The 25,856-nt window shown below is 35.4% G+C and overlaps 2 protein-coding genes across 2 annotated transcripts; both read right to left on the minus strand.

Moving 5' to 3' along the window:
* Positions 1-562: 562 nt before the first annotated feature.
* Positions 563-7,387, minus strand: LOC146733813 (uncharacterized). Its single transcript, XM_085490971.1, has 6 exons — positions 7,294-7,387; positions 6,048-6,182; positions 5,179-5,231; positions 2,721-2,882; positions 2,217-2,376; positions 563-1,533 (listed from the first exon to the last, which is right to left on the minus strand). The coding sequence occupies exons 1-6, from the start codon at positions 7,385-7,387 to the stop codon at positions 1,388-1,390; spliced, it is 750 nt and encodes a 249-aa protein (XP_085347097.1). The 3' UTR covers positions 563-1,387.
* Positions 7,388-11,751: 4,364 nt separating this feature from the next.
* Positions 11,752-20,948, minus strand: LOC100379070 (uncharacterized). The gene is made up of 6 exons (XM_002738447.3): positions 20,863-20,948; positions 16,442-16,576; positions 15,573-15,625; positions 13,116-13,277; positions 12,612-12,771; positions 11,752-11,928 (listed from the first exon to the last, which is right to left on the minus strand). The coding sequence occupies exons 1-6, from the start codon at positions 20,933-20,935 to the stop codon at positions 11,783-11,785; spliced, it is 729 nt and encodes a 242-aa protein (XP_002738493.1). The 5' UTR covers positions 20,936-20,948; the 3' UTR covers positions 11,752-11,782.
* Positions 20,949-25,856: the final 4,908 nt, after the last annotated feature.

Genomic DNA, 25,856 nt, shown 5'->3' on the forward strand with positions numbered 1-25,856 from the left:
GGAATAATTTGTTCAATACATGCTGTTTTTTTATTTGATTTTTTTTAGCATTTCTTGGCTTACAATTTTGGTTAATATGGGCCTAGATTTAATGACGAAATGGTCAGGGAAGCATAGTCACAGTCCCATGAAAATGCACCCGAAAATAATCCTCAGACAAATATTTTATGTAACTGTTAGAGCTCTTTTTATGCGTGAATTATTCTGACAATACATATGAATAATAAATTGAGTATTTGGCAAGGATGCCCCACAGCAAATTGAAAAATCAACGAAAATTCACATTTTAAGTCAAGATATAAATGATTTGCTATTAATTTTGTTTATACAAAAGCTTTCCTGTTAATTAAAACGCAGTGTGTTCTGTCAATGCTTCGCTACTCTCGATGTCATTGAAAACAGTTCAACGTGGCAAAATTGTATATATCATAGCATTCCAGCAGAAAGTGCCAGTCTATTTGAATCCACATACACTAAAGAACATAAATGAATATAGCATGATTATAAGTCTGTTTCAAATTATGTTTATAATACCACATTTATGTAAAACCAAACGCTACAGTTTTTTTAGAATATATTTATTTATTGACTCAGTTTGAATCTACAAGTCCTAGGGTAGATGGTGAGGGGTCCAGTGAAATGTTTGGAGGTAAGTGTGCTGTCAACAATAGTAATTATACAATTATTGTTGCGAATAACGTTCTGCTTGAATACAATGCTACAAATTCTGAATTACTTTTCAACTTAGCGATGATGAATGTGGGTCTGCAAATTGATGAGATGACTCATTTATTGACAATCTCCAGCCATTAAAAAAACACATCTATGAAACATGACTCATATTGGTTAATCGCTACACAATACAAAAGCTATATTAAAATGCCCCGAGCATATGCATACATAATGAGTGTTCATAATCGCCCATATCAGCACCATGTATCAGTCTGCCATGCACGCCAATAACTGGTGTTAAAATATAAATAGTTCCCACAATTAGCCAAGAAAATAAAAAGTACATCAACCATGGTAGAACTCTCCCAAGTGTTTAGGCGGGAAATGTCGTTTTCTGAAACTCGTTTTCACAGCAGGAGGAACATTTCGTGTTTGAGAAGCAAACATTGATTCCTCGTATTTTCTGTAACATTTATTACCAGCCGTCAGATATTTCAGTAGGTTGCATCTCATTTCAAGTAATTACATTTTCTTCGTGCTATCTCTGTCGTCTCAGTTCACTGCACATTCAACTGCGCATGTCGTCTAAATAATACTCCAATAAAGAAGTTTAGTTTCCTTATATGGAACACTGTACTGACGTCATGCGCAGTGTGAGTGCGCGCTGCGTTTCTCTTTTCGATATTTGAGTAATAGGTTTATTTGTGGATATGAATCAGAATGAGATACCACAGCTACACGCTCGGTCAATAGCAATCCATTGCCAGTCATATTCTCCCACGGGTTGATCGTCTTCAACCGACTTCACATACGCAAGGGCCCATCCCTTCTTTTGTTTGCACGCTGAGTTAATACCAAATCCTATGAAATATATAAATATATATATTTAATAAATATACCTTGATTGTTGTCATCTGACCAACAATATATTATTATTATTATTATTATTTATTGGAGTAAAGTGTATTTAAATAGAATCGACGATGAACTGTGGGTATAGTTGGTGTCATGAAATTCGGATTTGAGTTTTATATATATTTGCCATACAAACATATATAAATATATATTCTAATCTGTTATAGTTATCTGATTATTATATTTAGCAATAAATGGCTGGAGGTTATGAAGAAATAATAATTGATTTATGCAATAATGTAATCTCCATAACAGTGATTTGAATTATAGATGCATTATAGCAACTGAATATCTTTCAATTTTTTTTTAGTTTATTTTAAACTAATCGATTAATTATCATATTAGCCCTGTGATTCACAAATAAAACATCACATTCTGCAAAGGTCATTACACGTCACACATCAACTCGAATAATGAATACTTGTAAAGCGAAATCAAATATGGCTGAACAGTGTGACATTTTATTGGTTTAAACACATCTCCGAAAATCAATATAATGTAATTCAACAAAAAAAACGACTTTCAGAAAATAACAACTTAAATAGACTTAAATGAAAGAGTGGTGGATTATTGTGACCATATGTAGAAACTAATTTATAATGCATATTGAATCGATTTCACAGACTTACTTGTTAATCCTCTGCACGGTGTATTGACTGTAGAACATCTAGTGGTATAAACCCATGTATTTGGATGGACAGCGACTACCGCCATGTATTGGTTCATCGCGTTGGTTACTAACTCATAATCACCGATCTCTTGGCAAGTGTCTCGCATTACGTGGGCACGCTAAACAATTATGAATATAACAAATATTTAACATTTTCTTATCTAGTACCGTTTGTCTTGCATGCATTTTCAGATGATTCGTTTGCAACGTCGCCAACTTTGAGCACGTTCCGAATTATTGATGCCACATTCGAACACTTTTTTTGTCAAAAATAGAAATATTCGACGAACTAAAATGAAGTTATTGCGTGTTTACAGTGCGCATGGTATGTGCCTGATTACGTGAGCAACGTGTACACTCATTTGAAATAAAGATGCTCACGTACTCAGACATGAAATATAACCTGCCACCGCAGTACTAGTATGTTGGAAATCTACCTAATGTTCGTTTTGTATTTACTCACCCCTCGTTTTGTTGGCATGCTCTCTGGTTGCGGCGTTGTTGGCTGCTCATCAAACCAATAATCGGAGAATACCTCATCTGGCATCTTATAAGGAACTATGGGTTTTGTTTTTGAGAATATTGTACCAAGCCCGGCATGTTTTTGGAGATCTTCATAATATTCCTATAATGGAATATATATCGCAATTACAAGCTCGTTATTATTTAAAGACGCAACATCTATCGAGATTGCTTATGTTTGTTATTGACCATTACAAACTCTGGGGGAGAATAAGGTAGCAAATTAGTGTTTTCCTCAGATTTGAAGTGGATTTACAGGAAGACATTTCTGTAAATGTGCTTGCCCATAAACATGTTTTCTTCTGTGCAGCCCCCCCCCCCCCATTATCCCATTATACCACTAAAATGACGACGCGTCAAAAGTGGATGTGGCTAAAAAAAGTAATTCGAGAGTGTGCGTTGCCAAGCTCTTCACAAGAAAACGACAATCGAAAACACGCTGATAGGTGATTTTCTAGATGAAAATAACCAGAATTTTTTAACGTGAATGCATTATGGAGAGTTGTTTGTTTGAACGACTCGTATACATACTCTGACGCGTTGGATAATGTCGAGTCACACACCGTCTTATTTGTTCGTTCATTCAATAATAGAAGTGTATGGTATTATAATTTTGATTAATCTCTTCTGGTACGACGAGTAACCCCGGGTATCTCCCACAAAACTGAAAGTCTAGTTGTGTTTTGATACGTACTATTATATTCGCGAAACATGAATATTTGAATAAATTCACAGCAATCATCAAATGTCTCATAATATATACATATTCAAACACTAGCATGCCAAATAAAGGAAGTACATGGTTGAATAAACTAACGATACGACTCGTGTTTTCCAAAGATGATGCCAGGTAATATTTAACAAACCGCGTCACTCCTGATCTACGTCTGCTTGAAAATCGGTTGCGTAAACTATGTCTATACTAAAATTCGTGTCAGCAGTTTCATTTAATTTATTGAGTACCTTATCAACTTTGCCATCTTATCTACCCTTCTTTATAGCTTCTCGCCACCACGGCTTGTCACACGTGCTGACAAACTGAGGGATAGATCACTTTGTGAATGTTCCTTGCAGTTGTTTACAGATAACTCGGCATTTACATCTTTTTATGCATTGATACTTTGTTAAACATTGAACTCAGAGTCGAGACGAGCCGAGCCCCCTTACGCTGAGCGGAATAAACCTCGGTCGGGAACGGGTTACACGTGTTTTCTAACAGTCGGGTCGAACCCTGCGTTTTGCTACACGTGCATAAACATACAAGCATGTCTTGAGACTAAGAAGGATTAAGTTTGATTTGAAACACGCGAAATTCTGAAACACCTGCGTCCGTTTTGTGTAAACGAGACAGTAACTCGTGAAGCAGCTTCGAACGTGCCCAAAAGTTGCTGACGTCATTCGACTAAATATCAGGCGCATCAGTACTGGTCCATTGAGACACATAATTATGTGCTAGTTTGTGGCACATTGATGAATAACGTGACACCTTTAAATGTCAAGGTGTAAGTATTGGCTTTCAATAGATAAGACTTCGTCATCGTCAGAACTATCGTACGAGCTACAGACTAGGAAGGTAAATACGTCAAGGAGTCTGGATTATCTCTGTTTATAGGGAGTTGACAATCGATTATTATCGTACTGAGTACATGAACAAAGTTCAATTAGCTGCAATAGAAGGCGATACTTTTGTTAATCTAAAGCTCTGGTTATTTGTGAATTAATCGTGTTCTTATCTAGTTTGTGAATAAATTGTATTTGCAAGCATTAAAAAAAATAATCCGCTAGAACAAGCATGCAGAATTGTTTGAACCTGTCGAGAGTCGGGTATGCGCTACTGTGTGGAAATTTCAAATCGTTACATTGGTAACTCGTAGTAATGAAATTTCAATCACGGTACATTCATACCTGTTGATATAGAATTTCCAATAAATGAATGCCTTTGCGACAAATAATTAAGTCTATACAGATCTGCATATTGTTTTACTGTGATAATAATGACAATGACGCAACAATATCAGTATATTGTTTCTAAACTACATAGGTGGCGGCTGTTTTGTTAATTTAACTCGCTGCTATTTGTGTTCTTATGAACATTTCGTATCTCAAACTGTACGGTGAAAAGAATGTTGGCTAATTCAAATCTAGGTTTTATAAGCAGCTTAAATTTGAAATAAGTATCAGTGTGTTATATTTAAACATGACGTCACAAATACGTCATAGCGCGCAGTAATTATTTTCTAAATTACAACAAAAAACTCCATGAAGAGTTATACACCAAGTTAGACAATGAATATTTTGATATTTACTATTTTTTTAATAAGCTTTGTTTCCGTGAAAAGAATATTACCATACCAACTACTTAGCGTGAGCAATTAGATGTCCATGAATTGTACACTTACGTCACTTCCTATGTATTCTTCTGTTGAATCGTTCGTGGAGCTAGACGGTTCAGCTGAAAACAATTGAACATTAGATCATTATTATGGGCTATTCATTCAAATCGACAAATCGACATCTTACTGCCCACGTTGACATGCGTTTCCATTTAAGAAGTGTCATTTCCCTTTATTGGCAGAGTAAATAAAATAATGGGAAGGTTTCAAAGCTAATGCCATGTCGTCTTTTTTAATTGTTATAGATTTTAATACATGTTCCGGCGTAGGTTGTGTTGACAGGTTGAGTCTACTTGATGCTGGGAAAACATGTTATCCTTTCCTTGCACTTTCAGAGCGAAGTGTGTCTATGTGATCTGATCGTTTTTTTTCTATATATCACTTCGTTCCGTTACGAATTGTTAGAAGCTGTAATGTAATGTTCTAATTCTTCGTGCCATTACCCATAATCCTACCGGTTTCTTTCACCAACCTTCGAGCTAAACTGGATATTTTGATAACATTTAACGTACTTTCGAAACACAATATTACTGATTACGTGGGAATTTATTAGGTTCATAACATAATAAAATATTATAATATGCCAATAAAGCGCCAAAGAGTGCAAATCATTTATTTATAGCGGTATAGTCCCCGCTATAAAAATAGTATATTGTTCGGGGCATTGGTCGTCGCGACCGCATTCTTTGATAAGAACTCCAAGACACGTTTGTTTGGCTGCTCGGTCCAACCACAAATTAAGAAATTCGTTCTGTTTAGTAATACAAAGACTGTCATATGTAAGCTTGTATTTGTCTAATGGTTGGTGGGCCAGTGGCCTCTAAACACACACAATATTTATATATGGTGCAGTGTGAGACAATTAACTCAAATACCCAGTATACTGAAGTCTTCTACGATCTCCATTAGATCTTTGATGAACGATAATGTTGACTCGGAATTATTCCTCTTAACTCGATGTTTCGATAGATAGTCCCGTACTTTGTTCGGCTGTGTGTATATTTCATTACCTGTCAAGCAAATATAATTATATTCAGTAGAAATACGTAAGTGATTCAATATTCAATAACTTAAGTTGAATTACAACATTGACAGTTAATTATCTAACATTTTTTTTTGCTTTATACAGCTCATAACTTCGGCCAAAACAAGCTTGAGATGACGTCATATGATACACACCCTCTGTGCATTGACCATAACAAAGTTACTTGAACATTCTAGCATTCTGTCACCAGAACAAACGCAGGGTTGAACATCATGTGACATGAATAAGATGACTTGACTAAGCCGACCGGATGCTTGAATAAATACGTACATTGAGTACATACGTAATCATTGTCTTAACACCATTATGTCAATTTAATTGTGTCAAGCATGATGGTATATCGCGAAAAAATGGTAATATTTTCTCTCATAAATTGTGCATAGTTATTTTACATTAGTACCTTCCATTTTCAAATTGATAATTTAATAACAACACAATCGTTTTAAAACAATCAATAAATAATATAAACCGTGTTTATAACACAGAAATTAAAGTATTATCCACAGAATTTCAAAGGTGTGCAAAAGGCAACACAATCATAATTAGCAGATTATGGATTCCATAGATAAAAAGCATTATTAGAAGACAACACAATTAGAAGAGATAAAGCAACCCTAGACACAAGTATGAAATTGGTTCACGGTATGCAGATACTGGAGGATGGCAAAAGAATACGAGACACAGAGGTTTGTAAGCAACAAAGAAGATGACACACAAATCTGTAAATTCGCAAAGAGGGCAGAAAAGCGAGCCAAGTACGACCCGTTGAACAGTAGCACTACAACAAATGAAAACAGTTTCTAAATTGATGATATCATATGCTTCTAGCAAGGACGTCGTCATTCAAAAACATGATAGATGCCTGCCATTTGTGTGGTGGGAAAACAGGTCATTGGTTGGCGGACTGCTCAATAATGCAGCAATAAGCCCCTAGTAGAGGTATGACAGATATGTACTTTATACTCAGATAAGCACTTTGTAATATGATTGCACGTTTTTTGGAACCCATTCACAAAACGAATCATCGGTACACCAAATACAAACCATACATCGTTATGTTTTGTTACGGAACCAACCAATGTCTGCTCGAACAACCCTCGCAGGGCTATGATGGAAATGCTCAATGATATCAAACCTGCTTATCACCTCGTGAACATTTCCAACAGTCATTGGGATTTCATCAGGTTTTCACGGAAATGCGAGCACGATCGTAACCATCCTAACTTATATCAAATGTCCTCTTCTTCGTGTTATCCTTGGCACCTTATGTGTTTACGAAATTAAGGAAACATTGTGACATGGCGGGAACAGAATATTCCAGCTCTAGTATGTATAGATGATGATCTTGGTGCGAAAGGGGTACGATAAAGAATTTGATATATACATTATGCTATAGAGAGTAGTCATGGACAATGTTCATATCACAGAAGCATCGGGAGATCCTTTGCAGACATTCAACAATCTGTGTACTGTAAAAGGGTTAATTATTCATTGGGTTATCATTTTGCTTATTTCGCTGACTGGAAAATGTGCTAATTTAAAATTAAAACCTAGTGAATATGTAAAATTTAGCATAGAACACATTATCTAAACGATAAAACCGTGAATTTAAAACCCAGTGAATATGCCTGAAATGGTAAATCAGCGAAAATTAAACTCAATGAAAATGAGTCATTTTACAGTTTCTTACACAAGTGTGTTGAATGTGAAGCTATGGCGGTTTTGCTACTAGTGCTAAAGGGGCATAGCAATTGGTAACAGGCTGGACCAAATAGAAACCCTGCCTGGAAACATGTTATTCAGTTTTGCTCCGAAATGAATGTTATACGTATAACCAACACGTGGTCAAAATCATATGCAATGGTAGCATTAAAGCAGATTTACAGTCAAAGGCAGTTGATACATTAGATGTATTTCCATATATCATTCCATGAGTGTGGGCGTATATTTGGAGGTACAAAGTACTTGCTGTGCTGCTTATACCGGCTTGAAATAGATCACGATTTTGGTCACTGTTAAGCCCCAATGCAAGTTTCGTGAATGCTTATATATGGTTACCGAATACACCCGGTATAGTCATATAAGGCAAGTTCTTCAATTAATTAAAAAACAAATAATACCTGATTCAAAGACGCACGGAAAGAGCCTGTATTCTGACCTTGAAGCTGCTTTTTCTAATGATAACTGTTTTCCTGCCGCAGATCTAAATTTGTGGTCGACAATTGTGAGAAACGGGACGTTGACAATCTCTAAATGTCTTCCACATGTTATATTGCGTTCTAACTATGTGTTATACTATAGGCATTAAATTGACTTTGCTAATATTTATAATGTGGACATTTTCAAGCCAGTCCCATGAACTTGACATTGATTTTTATACATTTGGTTGATATGAACAAGTCATGATCCTTAGTGCATATTTTTTTAGATTCTCTTGACCCTCTTGTAAAGGTGTCATAGAAGAATGATGCCACAGAAAACCCATTCCAGCCCAATCTTTGGTGGGATTTTGCACTAAATTGTCGGATATTTCTATGTGCTTACTAATGTTTGCTGGTTTTCTAAAATTTTACGAACTTTCATTACTAATTTGCAATGACATATAATTTTTAGAGTTCTCATCTATACCAAAACAGCAACTGCTAGAGTTAAAGCGCGGTGGTCGTTGCGCAGCGCATGGTCGAATTTCATGTAAATAAATAATGTATTTTACACGCGTTGTATACGTCGCTATGAATCCCATATCTAACCGGACGCAGCGCGATGACTGCCGCCCTTAAACGACCGAGCATTGAGGACAGGTTAGTCAAAATTTGAAGTTCTAATAATATACTTTCTTTGGTCCACAATAAAACAGCGAACTATCATCCTACATTTCTATTGTATGTGATGTCGAGAATGTGAGTATTTGTGTGGGCACAATCTGTGATTGGCAGGTGGCATATGCGTGATGCCTACGTACGGGAGCCTGAATTATGAATACAGTGTTGCAGCGGCATTGCAATATGATGGAAGTTGATTGGCTCGTGCGTCATTTAGGGCGGGGTACTTGAAGGAAAGATTGAGTCCACGCTCAAGCCTTATCAAAAGATGTCAGCTACCTCCCCGACTAGTTTTGTAGATGATTTTCAATTTTGCTCTAAATGTGAATCATGTACTTCCTGTTTTCGGTACCACGTACTTTCACCAGATTTGTACTTGTATTTTCAACCATGCTACGACGGTTATCGATGTATCAATTACAATCTTGGTGTGAGCTTATTTATATTCACACTACTGTAGCAGTGATTTTTGCCTGAGAGCAACATCCAAACAAAAGGATTTTTAAAATATTGTTTGAACTTCTGTTGAAAGAACTTTTATTTTGTGTGTGTCAGTCTACACCCCCACCGAAGACAATTGTCCGCTCCATCTATATATCAAAAGGATTCCGCCTTACCAAAACGTCCTTTGACCTAACTAAACAAGTGCAATCTCACATTTGATAACCATACATTTTTGACTGTGGTATCATTTGAATAATTGCATTGCTATGTGCAGCTGTGTAGCTGCAGTGATGTTGAAGTTGATATGTAAAGTTGGTTCCACGAAAGACGTACCACGGTTGTTGCGAATTGGAGAAGGTTCTGCCCCGGGTTTCTGCCAATCACGAATGCTGTTGTAAGTAGCCTGATTCGTCACATATTTGGTGTTGCCAGTAATTTGATCTCAGGCGTATGCCATGTCATAGCCGTTGAATTGAATATAATCACGAACACAAACCCGGACGGGATTTCGAATGGAAGCGCACCCGTTCATCGTCGATGGCGGCGCTGCTCAGTATTTCCTAACGTCGCTAATGATAATTTAAGTCTTTCTCCCTGTATATAATACGTGTCAAATTGATTTAATAGTGTATTTTCCATCACATACTTCACAAATCTTTGAAATGTATAACTAAACTAACACCTTTGATGTGTTATGTTTGGTCAACTGGCGTCTCCGTGGATGTGGAATATATCAGTTCAAGCAATCTCTTCACCGTGACTGGTGAATATCCGTAAGATCATTATTAACTTTCTCTGTGCGCATGCGCTTCGCTCATTCTTTTGAGTAATTAACATATGAAATAAACACCCGCGGCTATCGGTAACTTTGTGTATTTACTCTTCTGAGCTAGAACATTTATTCTTTGCCTGGGAATAATTTGTTCAATACATGCTGTTTTTTTATTTGATTTTTTTTAGCATTTCTTGGCTTACAATTTTGGTTAATATGGGCCTAGATTTAATGACGAAATGGTCAGGGAAGCATAGTCACAGTCCCATGAAAATGCACCCGAAAATAATCCTCAGACAAATATTTTATGTAACTGTTAGAGCTCTTTTTATGCGTGAATTATTCTGACAATACATATGAATAATAAATTGAGTATTTGGCAAGGATGCCCCACAGCAAATTGAAAAATCAACGAAAATTCACATTTTAAGTCAAGATATAAATGATTTGCTATTAATTTTGTTTATACAAAAGCTTTCCTGTTAATTAAAACGCAGTGTGTTCTGTCAATGCTTCGCTACTCTCGATGTCATTGAAAACAGTTCAACGTGGCAAAATTGTATATATCATAGCATTCCAGCAGAAAGTGCCAGTCTATTTGAATCCACATACACTAAAGAACATAAATGAATATAGCATGATTATAAGTCTGTTTCAAATTATGTTTATAATACCACATTTATGTAAAACCAAACGCTACAGTTTTTTTAGAATATATTTATTTATTGACTCAGTTTGAATCTACAAGTCCTAGGGTAGATGGTGAGGGGTCCAGTGAAATGTTTGGAGGTAAGTGTGCTGTCAACAATAGTAATTATACAATTATTGTTGCGAATAACGTTCTGCTTGAATACAATGCTACAAATTCTGAATTACTTTTCAACTTAGCGATGATGAATGTGGGTCTGCAAATTGATGAGATGACTCATTTATTGACAATCTCCAGCCATTAAAAAAACACATCTATGAAACATGACTCATATTGGTTAATCGCTACACAATACAAAAGCTATATTAAAATGCCCCGAGCATATGCATACATAATGAGTGTTCATAATCGCCCATATCAGCACCATGTATCAGTCTGCCATGCACGCCAATAACTGGTGTTAAAATATAAATAGTTCCCACAATTAGCCAAGAAAATAAAAAGTACATCAACCATGGTAGAACTCTCCCAAGTGTTTAGGCGGGAAATGTCGTTTTCTGAAACTCGTTTTCACAGCAGGAGGAACATTTCGTGTTTGAGAAGCAAACATTGATTCCTCGTATTTTCTGTAACATTTATTACCAGCCGTCAGATATTTCAGTAGGTTGCATCTCATTTCAAGTAATTACATTTTCTTCGTGCTATCTCTGTCGTCTCAGTTCACTGCACATTCAACTGCGCATGTCGTCTAAATAATACTCCAATAAAGAAGTTTAGTTTCCTTATATGGAACACTGTACTGACGTCATGCGCAGTGTGAGTGCGCGCTGCGTTTCTCTTTTCGATATTTGAGTAATAGGTTTATTTGTGGATATGAATCAGAATGAGATACCACAGCTACACGCTCGGTCAATAGCAATCCATTGCCAGTCATATTCTCCCACGGGTTGATCGTCTTCAACCGACTTCACATACGCAAGGGCCCATCCCTTCTTTTGTTTGCACGCTGAGTTAATACCAAATCCTATGAAATATATAAATATATATATTTAATAAATATACCTTGATTGTTGTCATCTGACCAACAATATATTATTATTATTATTATTATTTATTGGAGTAAAGTGTATTTAAATAGAATCGACGATGAACTGTGGGTATAGTTGGTGTCATGAAATTCGGATTTGAGTTTTATATATATTTGCCATACAAACATATATAAATATATATTCTAATCTGTTATAGTTATCTGATTATTATATTTAGCAATAAATGGCTGGAGGTTATGAAGAAATAATAATTGATTTATGCAATAATGTAATCTCCATAACAGTGATTTGAATTATAGATGCATTATAGCAACTGAATATCTTTCAATTTTTTTTTAGTTTATTTTAAACTAATCGATTAATTATCATATTAGCCCTGTGATTCACAAATAAAACATCACATTCTGCAAAGGTCATTACACGTCACACATCAACTCGAATAATGAATACTTGTAAAGCGAAATCAAATATGGCTGAACAGTGTGACATTTTATTGGTTTAAACACATCTCCGAAAATCAATATAATGTAATTCAACAAAAAAAACGACTTTCAGAAAATAACAACTTAAATAGACTTAAATGAAAGAGTGGTGGATTATTGTGACCATATGTAGAAACTAATTTATAATGCATATTGAATCGATTTCACAGACTTACTTGTTAATCCTCTGCACGGTGTATTGACTGTAGAACATCTAGTGGTATAAACCCATGTATTTGGATGGACAGCGACTACCGCCATGTATTGGTTCATCGCGTTGGTTACTAACTCATAATCACCGATCTCTTGGCAAGTGTCTCGCATTACGTGGGCACGCTAAACAATTATGAATATAACAAATATTTAACATTTTCTTATCTAGTACCGTTTGTCTTGCATGCATTTTCAGATGATTCGTTTGCAACGTCGCCAACTTTGAGCACGTTCCGAATTATTGATGCCACATTCGAACACTTTTTTTGTCAAAAATAGAAATATTCGACGAACTAAAATGAAGTTATTGCGTGTTTACAGTGCGCATGGTATGTGCCTGATTACGTGAGCAACGTGTACACTCATTTGAAATAAAGATGCTCACGTACTCAGACATGAAATATAACCTGCCACCGCAGTACTAGTATGTTGGAAATCTACCTAATGTTCGTTTTGTATTTACTCACCCCTCGTTTTGTTGGCATGCTCTCTGGTTGCGGCGTTGTTGGCTGCTCATCAAACCAATAATCGGAGAATACCTCATCTGGCATCTTATAAGGAACTATGGGTTTTGTTTTTGAGAATATTGTACCAAGCCCGGCATGTTTTTGGAGATCTTCATAATATTCCTATAATGGAATATATATCGCAATTACAAGCTCGTTATTATTTAAAGACGCAACATCTATCGAGATTTCTTATGTTTGTTATTGACCATTACAAACTCTGGGGGAGAATAAGGTAGCAAATTAGTGTTTTCCTCAGATTTGAAGTGGATTTACAGGAAGACATTTCTGTAAATGTGCTTGCCCATAAACATGTTTTCTTCTGTGCAGCCCCCCCCCCCCATTATCCCATTATACCACTAAAATGACGACGCGTCAAAAGTGGATGTGGCTAAAAAAAGTAATTCGAGAGTGTGCGTTGCCAAGCTCTTCACAAGAAAACGACAATCGAAAACACGCTGATAGGTGATTTTCTAGATGAAAATAACCAGAATTTTTTAACGTGAATGCATTATGGAGAGTTGTTTGTTTGAACGACTCGTATACATACTCTGACGCGTTGGATAATGTCGAGTCACACACCGTCTTATTTGTTCGTTCATTCAATAATAGAAGTGTATGGTATTATAATTTTGATTAATCTCTTCTGGTACGACGAGTAACCCCGGGTATCTCCCACAAAACTGAAAGTCTAGTTGTGTTTTGATACGTACTATTATATTCGCGAAACATGAATATTTGAATAAATTCACAGCAATCATCAAATGTCTCATAATATATACATATTCAAACACTAGCATGCCAAATAAAGGAAGTACATGGTTGAATAAACTAACGATACGACTCGTGTTTTCCAAAGATGATGCCAGGTAATATTTAACAAACCGCGTCACTCCTGATCTACGTCTGCTTGAAAATCGGTTGCGTAAACTATGTCTATACTAAAATTCGTGTCAGCAGTTTCATTTAATTTATTGAGTACCTTATCAACTTTGCCATCTTATCTACCCTTCTTTATAGCTTCTCGCCACCACGGCTTGTCACACGTGCTGACAAACTGAGGGATAGATCACTTTGTGAATGTTCCTTGCAGTTGTTTACAGATAACTCGGCATTTACATCTTTTTATGCATTGATACTTTGTTAAACATTGAACTCAGAGTCGAGACGAGCCGAGCCCCCTTACGCTGAGCGGAATAAACCTCGGTCGGGAACGGGTTACACGTGTTTTCTAACAGTCGGGTCGAACCCTGCGTTTTGCTACACGTGCATAAACATACAAGCATGTCTTGAGACTAAGAAGGATTAAGTTTGATTTGAAACACGCGAAATTCTGAAACACCTGCGTCCGTTTTGTGTAAACGAGACAGTAACTCGTGAAGCAGCTTCGAACGTGCCCAAAAGTTGCTGACGTCATTCGACTAAATATCAGGCGCATCAGTACTGGTCCATTGAGACACATAATTATGTGCTAGTTTGTGGCACATTGATGAATAACGTGACACCTTTAAATGTCAAGGTGTAAGTATTGGCTTTCAATAGATAAGACTTCGTCATCGTCAGAACTATCGTACGAGCTACAGACTAGGAAGGTAAATACGTCAAGGAGTCTGGATTATCTCTGTTTATAGGGAGTTGACAATCGATTATTATCGTACTGAGTACATGAACAAAGTTCAATTAGCTGCAATAGAAGGCGATACTTTTGTTAATCTAAAGCTCTGGTTATTTGTGAATTAATCGTGTTCTTATCTAGTTTGTGAATAAATTGTATTTGCAAGCATTAAAAAAAATAATCCGCTAGAACAAGCATGCAGAATTGTTTGAACCTGTCGAGAGTCGGGTATGCGCTACTGTGTGGAAATTTCAAATCGTTACATTGGTAACTCGTAGTAATGAAATTTCAATCACGGTACATTCATACCTGTTGATATAGAATTTCCAATAAATGAATGCCTTTGCGACAAATAATTAAGTCTATACAGATCTGCATATTGTTTTACTGTGATAATAATGACAATGACGCAACAATATCAGTATATTGTTTCTAAACTACATAGGTGGCGGCTGTTTTGTTAATTTAACTCGCTGCTATTTGTGTTCTTATGAACATTTCGTATCTCAAACTGTACGGTGAAAAGAATGTTGGCTAATTCAAATCTAGGTTTTATAAGCAGCTTAAATTTGAAATAAGTATCAGTGTGTTATATTTAAACATGACGTCACAAATACGTCATAGCGCGCAGTAATTATTTTCTAAATTACAACAAAAAACTCCATGAAGAGTTATACACCAAGTTAGACAATGAATATTTTGATATTTACTATTTTTTTAATAAGCTTTGTTTCCGTGAAAAGAATATTACCATACCAACTACTTAGCGTGAGCAATTAGATGTCCATGAATTGTACACTTACGTCACTTCCTATGTATTCTTCTGTTGAATCGTTCGTGGAGCTAGACGGTTCAGCTGAAAACAATTGAACATTAGATCATTATTATGGGCTATTCATTCAAATCGACAAATCGACATCTTACTGCCCACGTTGACATGCGTTTCCATTTAAGAAGTGTCATTTCCCTTTATTGGCAGAGTAAATAAAATAATGGGAAGGTTTCAAAGCTAATGCCATGTCGTCTTTTTTAATTGTTATAGATTTTAATACATGTTCCGGCGTAGGTTGTGTTGACAGGTTGAGTCTACTTGATGCTGGGAAAACATGTTATCCTTTCCTTGCACTTTCAGAGCGAAGTGTGTCTATGTGATCTGATCGTTTTTTTTCTATATATCACTTCGTTCCGTTACGAATTGTTAGAAGCTGTAATGTAATGTTCTAATTCTTCGTGCCATTACCCATAATCCTACCGGTTTCTTTCACCAACCTTCGAGCTAAACTGGATATTTTGATAACATTTAACGTACTTTCGAAACACAATATTACTGATTACGTGGGAATTTATTAGGTTCATAACATAATAAAATATTATAATATGCCAATAAAGCGCCAAAGAGTGCAAATCATTTATTTATAGCGGTATAGTCCCCGCTATAAAAATAGTATATTGTTCGGGGCATTGGTCGTCGCGACCGCATTCTTTGATAAGAACTCCAAGACACGTTTGTTTGGCTGCTCGGTCCAACCACAAATTAAGAAATTCGTTCTGTTTAGTAATACAAAGACTGTCATATGTAAGCTTGTATTTGTCTAATGGTTGGTGGGCCAGTGGCCTCTAAACACACACAATATTTATATATGGTGCAGTGTGAGACAATTAACTCAAATACCCAGTATACTGAAGTCTTCTACGATCTCCATTAGATCTTTGATGAACGATAATGTTGACTCGGAATTATTCCTCTTAACTCGATGTTTCGATAGATAGTCCCGTACTTTGTTCGGCTGTGTGTATATTTCATTACCTGTCAAGCAAATATAATTATATTCAGTAGAAATACGTAAGTGATTCAATATTCAATAACTTAAGTTGAATTACAACATTGACAGTTAATTATCTAACATTTTTTTTTGCTTTATACAGCTCATAACTTCGGCCAAAACAAGCTTGAGATGACGTCATATGATACACACCCTCTGTGCATTGACCATAACAAAGTTACTTGAACATTCTAGCATTCTGTCACCAGAACAAACGCAGGGTTGAACATCATGTGACATGAATAAGATGACTTGACTAAGCCGACCGGATGCTTGAATAAATACGTACATTGAGTACATACGTAATCATTGTCTTAACACCATTATGTCAATTTAATTGTGTCAAGCATGATGGTATATCGCGAAAAAATGGTAATATTTTCTCTCATAAATTGTGCATAGTTATTTTACATTAGTACCTTCCATTTTCAAATTGATAATTTAATAACAACACAATCGTTTTAAAACAATCAATAAATAATATAAACCGTGTTTATAACACCACGGAGGTAACACGAAGAGAAGTCATGAGAAATTTGATCGCCATATTGAAAACATGGCAATTCAGACAAATGAATCACAACGGAAATAACAGTTCAGAAATAATGAAATTTCGTAAATTTTCAAGAAAATCGTATATTTTCCATTCATTTTAATACGTAACCGTTGCACATTTAATTCGCATTTCCTAATATGGTATACAACTCGACACGGTGACAGATGTATAATACTGTCATGTTTGTATTATGCTGGCAGCTGTACATCACACCATAAACACCGCTCGTGAGAAAAAAGTCACTTCCGCACTTGCGTAACTAAATTATACGTATACTATAGAAAGTAAACGTATTCAGTGTGATAACACGCACCAGCATGTGTTAATTTACATCGATAAATGTTTAAAAAGACATTCTAAGTCTTGGGGACACTGAAACCACACTGAAGGCTGGATGGGCGATGGTCGTCTTGCCTGGCGTTATACTTATTAAACAGACCTGATGTGAGACTCAAGGAAATTGACTGTGCATGAATGAAATTAGTGTTTCGTTATGAGATCCGATGGTACCCCACACTAGAAGCGAGTAACTCCTGAATATCACCTTGAATGTCTCTTAGAAGCTTTATCTCACAATACTTATTATTATTATAGCGTTTTGTGCACGTGCAATTACCACAAGAGTAGTACCTGCATTATAAATTTCCGGAAAAAACAACGAAATGTTGAGTTGTTCAAATGTATTTTGTATATATATTTTGAATAATGGTTGATGGCAGAACAACTGTGATATTTGTTTCATGATGAATTGGTAATTTTTGGGGGGATTTTTTCGTGCAGATCCGTTGTTTTGTTATTGATCCTCATTGTCGTCTTCTATTCTGCCATCACCTGAGTTTTCTAATGGTCCATTCCTAACAATGCATAAAATCGTGAAGGTCTCTACCGCGAACATACGCGCACAATTAGCTCAGGTCTTTGTAGGGGGTGCAAAGTAATAACATATTATCAGACACAGGGGAATACACGCAGAAAATCACAATGGGTAGACATGCGCGTACATCTTAATATTGACGTTACATTTCATCGCGATTCCCCATAGTGACGCTTCCTTAGAAGTCTCACGGAGTAGAACAAGATAAGGAAAAAAAACGCGTCATAAAATCCTCATTAAATCTGAAAAAATCACTGTTGGAGTAAACTGTACATTCACACCTATTCTTATCATACCTCAGAGAAATACCGTGTAAAGGTTAGGGTTAAAGCCACCAACGCAGCCTGACCTATTACCATTTGGGAATACTTAGCGTATTGTATAAACTTTATCAATTATTAATGAGCGACATTAAGCGATTTGAAATATGTAACGTGAGTGATTAAATCACGAATTATTTGACAAATATTATAGTACCTGTATTTTTTAAAAAACAAAAATGTACAGAAATGTTCGAAATGTTCGAATTCGAACAATAACCCTCGGCAATTGTAAATTATATAATTGCAATGACATTAAATGATGAAATAAACGATGTGATCATATGTGAGGTCAATATTAATATTGTTTAGAGATCATAACGAAAATGTTATACTTGTTGCGACTCTTCTAAAACACAATGGAGTGTGATAGATGCCTGTTAATACTATTTTTACGACCTCGATGGTGATCTTGCCATGTATACGAATATTCAAGTAAGCTTCAGTGCAAACGTGCCTGGCTGATCGATTTAGAGAGCTAAGAATAAACCGCAATTACGTCATACAGGTTTTGGTGACGTAACCATCAAGCAAACTTTATTTCTAGGAGATTGACCAATAACAATCTTGTTATATTTAATGCCGCTCCAAACGTTTTAGTGAGACGAGGACGCTCTCACTACGGAAATCGAGATTACAACACATTTTGAATGTGACCTTATATTGTAGTGGTTTTAAAGTACAATACGTCTTGCAAACGACGTTATAAGTATACATTCTGTCATAATGTAATACATTGCAATATGCGCATATTAATAAGTACTATATGATATTCTGTATTCAAATGAACACTGGATCGTGCAGCTATGCAATAGAGTGCATGTAGTAATTTCTTTATATATCACTTACGTTCCTATTCTATACCAGTGTTAAGTGACAATGGCAATATGCATATACGTCATCATGACCAAATTCCCGTTATGGAAAGCATAAAGTATTGGCCCAATCACACACACACAGATGACAGTGACGAATTGCGAGATTGCATTGATTGATGATGTCCCATAGGATTGAATTAACCCATTCTCGACTCATTAGTGCCACATTACCGGATATCAAATATGTACATAGCTAGTCAAAGATTATACAATTATATAACGTATAGATTTGAAGGAAGCAAGTAATAAATGCATATCTGACTGAAATCTGCAAATGTTTGTAACAAGTCTCATACATTTTCACGACTTAAACAAACGTAACTGATGGCTGCGTTTTTGTAATTTTATTTTCGACACGGAAAACTACAATCTACACGAATATTAAATATCACGCGTGACTGCTTCCGAAGCCGGACAAACAAACACTGACAGTTCATTTTCTTTATACAATATTGTATGTCATTTAAAATAACCTCTTCTGTCTTTCATTTATCAGATATTAAAGTAAGCATGTATTTTGAAAAAAAAAACCATCGCCACGATGAACTCGAATCCGTGAACAGGAACTACTCGTAAGTTGATCGTTTTTTTCTGCAAATTGGTTTTTCACTTACACACCTGTCGATGTGGTATATATAGAAATATCTAAAAGAAATATCTAAAGCGTTTTCATCCCCGGTCCTATTGATGAATGATAGCGATTAATCAGTTTTCAACTTATGAATTGTTAATGGTACACGTGCATGATTTTATTAATGCCATTATGTTGAGAAATATCGATGGCAAAATATGCGATACGACTGACGAGTTCGGTATTGCATTGAGCGATCTCTGTGTGACGGTCGTAAGTGTACATACATGCATACGTTGCTAGTCTACGATTCTCAGAGCATCATCTGTCATCATCTGAAAAGACTCTTGCTTTCCATGAATATGCTGCAATTCAGAAAAACAATGCTCCGAAATGTTGTAGTCATAAGTAAATTATTTAAAGTGGCAACGTTTACATGAATCAATTCTTTGACGGTGGATTAATGCTGTATGATGCTAATTACACTCTACCACAATATATATATATATATATATATATATATATATATATATATATATATATATATATATATATATATATATATATATATATATATATATATATATATATATATATATATATATATATATATAGTACATTATAAAAATAAATATTATAGTAGGTAATGTTAGTCAGTACGAAAAAAATATGTAAAATTAACATTCTGCTATTATTTTTATCTATATAAAAACATTGTCTATATACAGAGATTTAAAACAAATTATAACACAATTCAATAGTACTCTCATTTAAATTAAAAAAAGTTAAATAACACGTTTTCCTGTGTTTCTTAAAAAGGGAGAATTTTCTCGAGTCATATAATTATTTTTGCAGTGTCCAACTTCGAAGAATACTGACTTGTGTCGACTGTTGCGTTGTTGGTTTAACACATTCATCGACCCACTATATATTACTCCTAACAACATAAAGCTAACATCGACCGGTGTGCAACCATAGCTCAGAAACAGCAGAATAGTTCATATATTCCAACACGTGAAATTCCATTAGTCCTTACTGCAAACAAAATAAAAAAAATTAAAATGCACTTACTTTCTGATAGAAAAACAAACCCTAAAATAGCAAGGTAAAGTATTGTCCTGGATACAGAGAGGTGAGAATCCATTGTTGCGACTAACACACAGTTTGCATACGCTATACAGACGAGTCCAAGACTAGCACCTCTGTTTTTATACATGTCAGCAGCACAAAAAAATGACGTATTCTGGTTGCTATCGTTGTTGCTGACGTGGGCGGTATCTAACCCTTATTGCAAATGCCTAGAACGTAACCATACAATAGTTTGTGGATATTTGAATATTTCCACCCTTAATCATCATTTCCTTTGTTACTATGGTAAAAGGTAATTTGGTACAATGACAACCGATTAAATAATGATTGTTTTGAGTGTGCTGCGTAATATGGGGTGATTAATCAGGACGACCACAGGTGTTGAAAAATAATGACCATAATCCTGCCATTATACCTTTCTGAGTGTTTAGTTTAGCATACTTAAATCATTTCCTGCTTTTGAAACACTATCCCTTAATATGATTTTAAAAGTGTCTGTGTAAGCTATTGAGTCGAGTTTTACTGTCATAGAAACTGCATCCTGTACAAATAGGACATACTTGATAATTTAAAGTCCTTTTTACATATATACCACGTTTTTTTACTAGTACCGAGGTAGTGTAGATCGATGAACCATATACTTTGTCCATCCTGTCAGGCAGTCCTGTCAGTGAGGCACCTATAAAATTGATATTAAATCACCTGGCTGAACATCTAATCCATGCCCATCGTGAATGAAAGCTTAAAAAGGATTATATCTTTAGAACGTGACTGCAGGCATTAGTTTAGTGGAAACACTTCTACTTTAGACCAATTACACGTATCACATCACATCACACGTTACATGGTATCTCCACTGCGCATAATACCAACATTCTCTTCTGTAAAATGCTTATTCTTTGGCTTTATTACTATCTTGCGTCATGCGGCAGGTACGGGCATTGAAATGCAGAATGCTTTGTAAGTGAAACATTAAACTAGTGATTGTTTTCAACAGAAACCATAGTACATGTCAGACTGCGTGAAATGGTTATCTGCCTATCTACCTAATTGCATTGTTACCCATCATCATCTACAGACATTAACCAATGAAAGATTCTCGTCCACCAGGGGCGTTGGTGTCCCCATGGGCTCGCATCTGCATGATATAATAAGACATTTTCAACCCTTGGTAATGGATTTGAACTCGGGATCTAGCAACCATGGGCGAGGTGCAACAATCATTGTGCTACTGTTGGTCGACCACGTTAGGCTCTCTGACGTGCTATTCTCGTGTTATAATGCTATAGAATTGCGGTGTAACTGTACTCTAATCGATGATTGAAGTTTACTACCTAGACCAGAAGTTTGGATGATGTATGTTTGAAGCAGAGACACAGTAACTAATTGTACAATGACGTACTTTTGATCAGATGAGCGAATAAAAGCGGGATATACGCAAAGTGCTATGACGATTTACACCATTTATTTAAACTGTTGTACGCGAACATTCCTCTCCCTTTATAGGCCCCTGGGGATGAAGGTGTAAATCACTTCCTGGATGTAGCCATCTTAGCATCTAAAACATGCATGCACTATAAACATAGTACATAGGATAGTGATTTTACATGACATAGACTATAAAATACAGGTCTCACATTACAATTAAACTCCTCATAGATGACAATGTAAACAATAGAAAAGCAGGTATGTTTTACACACAGAATCAATGAGTCGCGCACTCTAATATAAAAAACAAAATGAATAGACAGAATTTATCTAATTTTTAAAAATTGAATAATAACACAACAGTTCTACGCATCAAACATTAAACAAGTTTTTTTTGCGCTAACTAACTAAGGAATCAAAGACTAAGAGATTAGTCATCTCTTACAAAAAAAGTTGTGTAATGTAAATAATTAACAGTAATACTTCATTCAAGTACAAAAGGCCACCGTCTCAAATGTATTTATCATATAAACACTATAACTGGTGTTGAGGACGCAAAAAACACGAAAGACATAAGATGACTAAAAGTACTTTATTTTAGTGTGCATTGTGTTAATCTATTTAATCACGGTGACCAATTGAAGTGCAATATCTACACTCTGATTCAACAAATATATGAATATATAGAAATAGAGTGTGACTCAAACTGCAGCGTGAAATCTTTAGTATAGCATGGAATACACAAATAAGTTGTATGCGTACTCCAACTGCGCTCCAATGCATTCAATACTTTGCCTTATCTCAATACATGAACACAATGCATCTAAAGTTCGCAAGTCATTTATGAAATTCTCAATATCACCTTTTAACATTTGAACGTAGAAAACATTAAGATGTTAATTCGAGATACACACGAGCTGCACTCGCATCAATCAATACATTGGTTGTTCACGTGTAGGTAAAACGATAGCAGAATGACGTACTACTAGACATGTAAACATTCCCCACGAGTAACAATGATAAGTTTTATAATGTCCGCATTCGCAATATCCTTCCTTGAATACGATGACGTCATAGATTAAAGTAACATGCATAGTGTACAATACAGAATGTGTGTTTTGTTATAAGACGGGTTTCCCACTTTCCTCTGTCTAGTGTTTCGATTGCGTGTGTGTATCACACAAACGTAACATTTGTTTTGAATTCTGTTTAATCATGTCATTTGTCTAGATGTGGAACTGCATTAATGCATATTAGTATTAAAACTCTACATTTACCGCACCAAGTCATGTTCGATATGGTCCCCGCGCGACGCGTGTAATACACTCAAAAATCGAACGTGCGGGGCGCTGCGTCACAGCGGTCCAATCATTCACCTTTTAAAAAATATGCCGACCATAGCGCAAAGTGACGTCATTAAATCCGTGTATACCATCCCGATTATCTAGGTACTGTGCAATGAGAAATCTGTACTATGCGAAACGAAAATAAGTAACTGTTTCAACAACTCTGCAGCATTTTTAGTTTATTTGTATACAAGATTACAAACAATTGAAAGAGAATATGATATATCAAATTAACCATGAAAAAAATCAATTATTTATTATTACATACATCTAAAGAGGTAGGATAACATTCGATATTTTGTAACGTGTTTAAACAATACTGTTGATTCATATTGTATCTTGGTAGTGATAATAGAGTGTAGTATTTCCTAAAAAAACGATGGTTTGTCATGAAACAATAGTATTTATTCGACAAATTATTATAAAACCTATTTTTTTCCTTTAAATAGAAACAATTACGTTTTCATTATTACGCCAACAAACACTTCTATATGTCTGTCAAAATAAACTAAATCAAACTATATTCTCATTGCCTCTTTAACAGTTTCCCGATAATACCAGTGACACTGTCGTGGATAGTTTTTTTTACCAAATACATATGTAATCTAAACAATTAATTAAAATACGCAACATTGAATGTATGTATGGTACTGTACCACGTGACATCGCCTCGTAAGTGAAATTACATAAATAATTCGAGTACCATACCTTCTTAAACGCATAGTTAATAATCGGAAGACAGTTAGTTTCATTTTATAATGCCACTGCAGTCATACTGAATTACAATTGTCAAAAGACATTCATCATAGATTTGAATTTAATCCCATAAAATGGTAAAAATGGCTTACGGCGGTTTTGACAACTGAAACTGTTAATGCTCTCCTCAAACGTATTTATCACTATATGACACATTACAACAGATTTCCGTCCCGGCGACATTTTCTTATTTGTACTAAAAGCACCCCAAGGGGCGCCACGATCTCGAATAACCACCTAAGTTGGCCAATTAAACAATTTCTTAGTAGTGTCTGGATTTGAAAACAAAATGGGTGTATAAAAAGATGTTCATGTCACCCTTTGGCAATTTAACCACGCCAGACGTTGCTATTTTCTAGTATGTTAGAATATGAACTTTTTTTCACAATTAACAGTCAAGGATGAAAGTCATTAAATGTACTGGCTCAGATATTTTGAGAATTAATTCCTTCCACGATACTTTCATGCGAATTTATGTATTTATTTGCGTCCTTGAACATAAATGCGAAAATAACATAGCAGAATACAATAGTTTAAAACAATGATGAAGACAAATTTGATATAACAATAATATATTCAAACTTATCAGCCCCATGAGATAGATTGGTACATCCCTCAAATCAGTATGCGCGTTTCTTGTACGGGCCCAATCAATCATGTGTATATGATTTGCAAACCTGGTGAGGGATACACAACGTAAGTTGACACGCAATCGTACCTTTTCCCGTGGATGCCAATTAATACACCCATCCACCCACTCACTGACAACGCGGCATCAGCTGCAGTGAACGTGCAACAATAGGACGAATATACAGAGTTTGCAGCAGTATCAAACAAGTATTAGCAATAAATTAATAAATATTCTATATTTGTCACATCGGTTGAATCATCTGATACATTCAGATGTAAAGGTTATCTTCAGGTTAAATTTCGCTTTAAAGATTCAGCATTAGAAAAAAAAGAAGATTAGAAGATCGTACAAAAACAAGGTAATGGTAGTTTAGCATAGCTACTGAATCACACTATTAGTTGACATTGTTCAACATCTTTCAACCAAAACAATGCTGTTAAATTTGGTGAAATTAAACATGCGTTTTTAGTTATAAATATATAGTAAAACAGTAGCCGATTTTTCAAGAGGTAAATTTATCTTTAACGTAACATGACTATGAAAAATGTGAACGCATTGAGATAACATGAGATATAAAATAAATTTAATTCCTAATAAAAGAAAACGCATTCATATATTGAATTTGGCTTATATACTCGACCAGCACAAACATGCACACAAATCAAATGATTGATAATAGAATACACTAAAATGCGTAATGTCAACGCAGTGAGAACATGTTATGTGCTCCCCGAAGCCTACATTTAAGTAGTGGCGCATTAAGTATCTGTAGTAGCCGTATATTGTTTAGAGTATGCATATATTTCACAGGTACG

The sequence above is a fragment of the Saccoglossus kowalevskii genome, chromosome 16 (assembly GCF_978046115.1).
Source record: "Saccoglossus kowalevskii chromosome 16, keSacKowa6.1, whole genome shotgun sequence".
Classification (NCBI taxonomy): Eukaryota; Metazoa; Hemichordata; class Enteropneusta; family Harrimaniidae; genus Saccoglossus; species Saccoglossus kowalevskii.

Bases quoted from the DNA above. Each gene is read 5' to 3' on its own strand.
- LOC100379070 (XM_002738447.3), bottom strand. From the start codon at position 20,935: ATGGATTCTCACCTCTCTGTATCCAGGACAATACTTTACCTTGCTATT. The intron at 16,577-20,862 runs GTAAGTGCATTT...TTTGCTTGACAG, and splicing joins GTTTGTTTTTCTATCAGAAA to GTAATGAAATATACACACAG. The intron at 12,772-13,115 runs GTGAGTAAATAC...ATAATTGTTTAG, and splicing joins GCATGCCAACAAAACGAGGG to CGTGCCCACGTAATGCGAGA.
- LOC146733813 (XM_085490971.1), bottom strand. From the start codon at position 7,387: ATGACTGTTGGAAATGTTCACGAGGTGATAAGCAGGTTTGATATCATT. The intron at 6,183-7,293 runs GTTGGTTCCGTA...TTTGCTTGACAG, and splicing joins GGTTGTTCGAGCAGACATTG to GTAATGAAATATACACACAG. The intron at 1,534-2,216 runs GTAAGTCTGTGA...TATATTTCATAG, and splicing joins ACCGTGCAGAGGATTAACAA to GATTTGGTATTAACTCAGCG.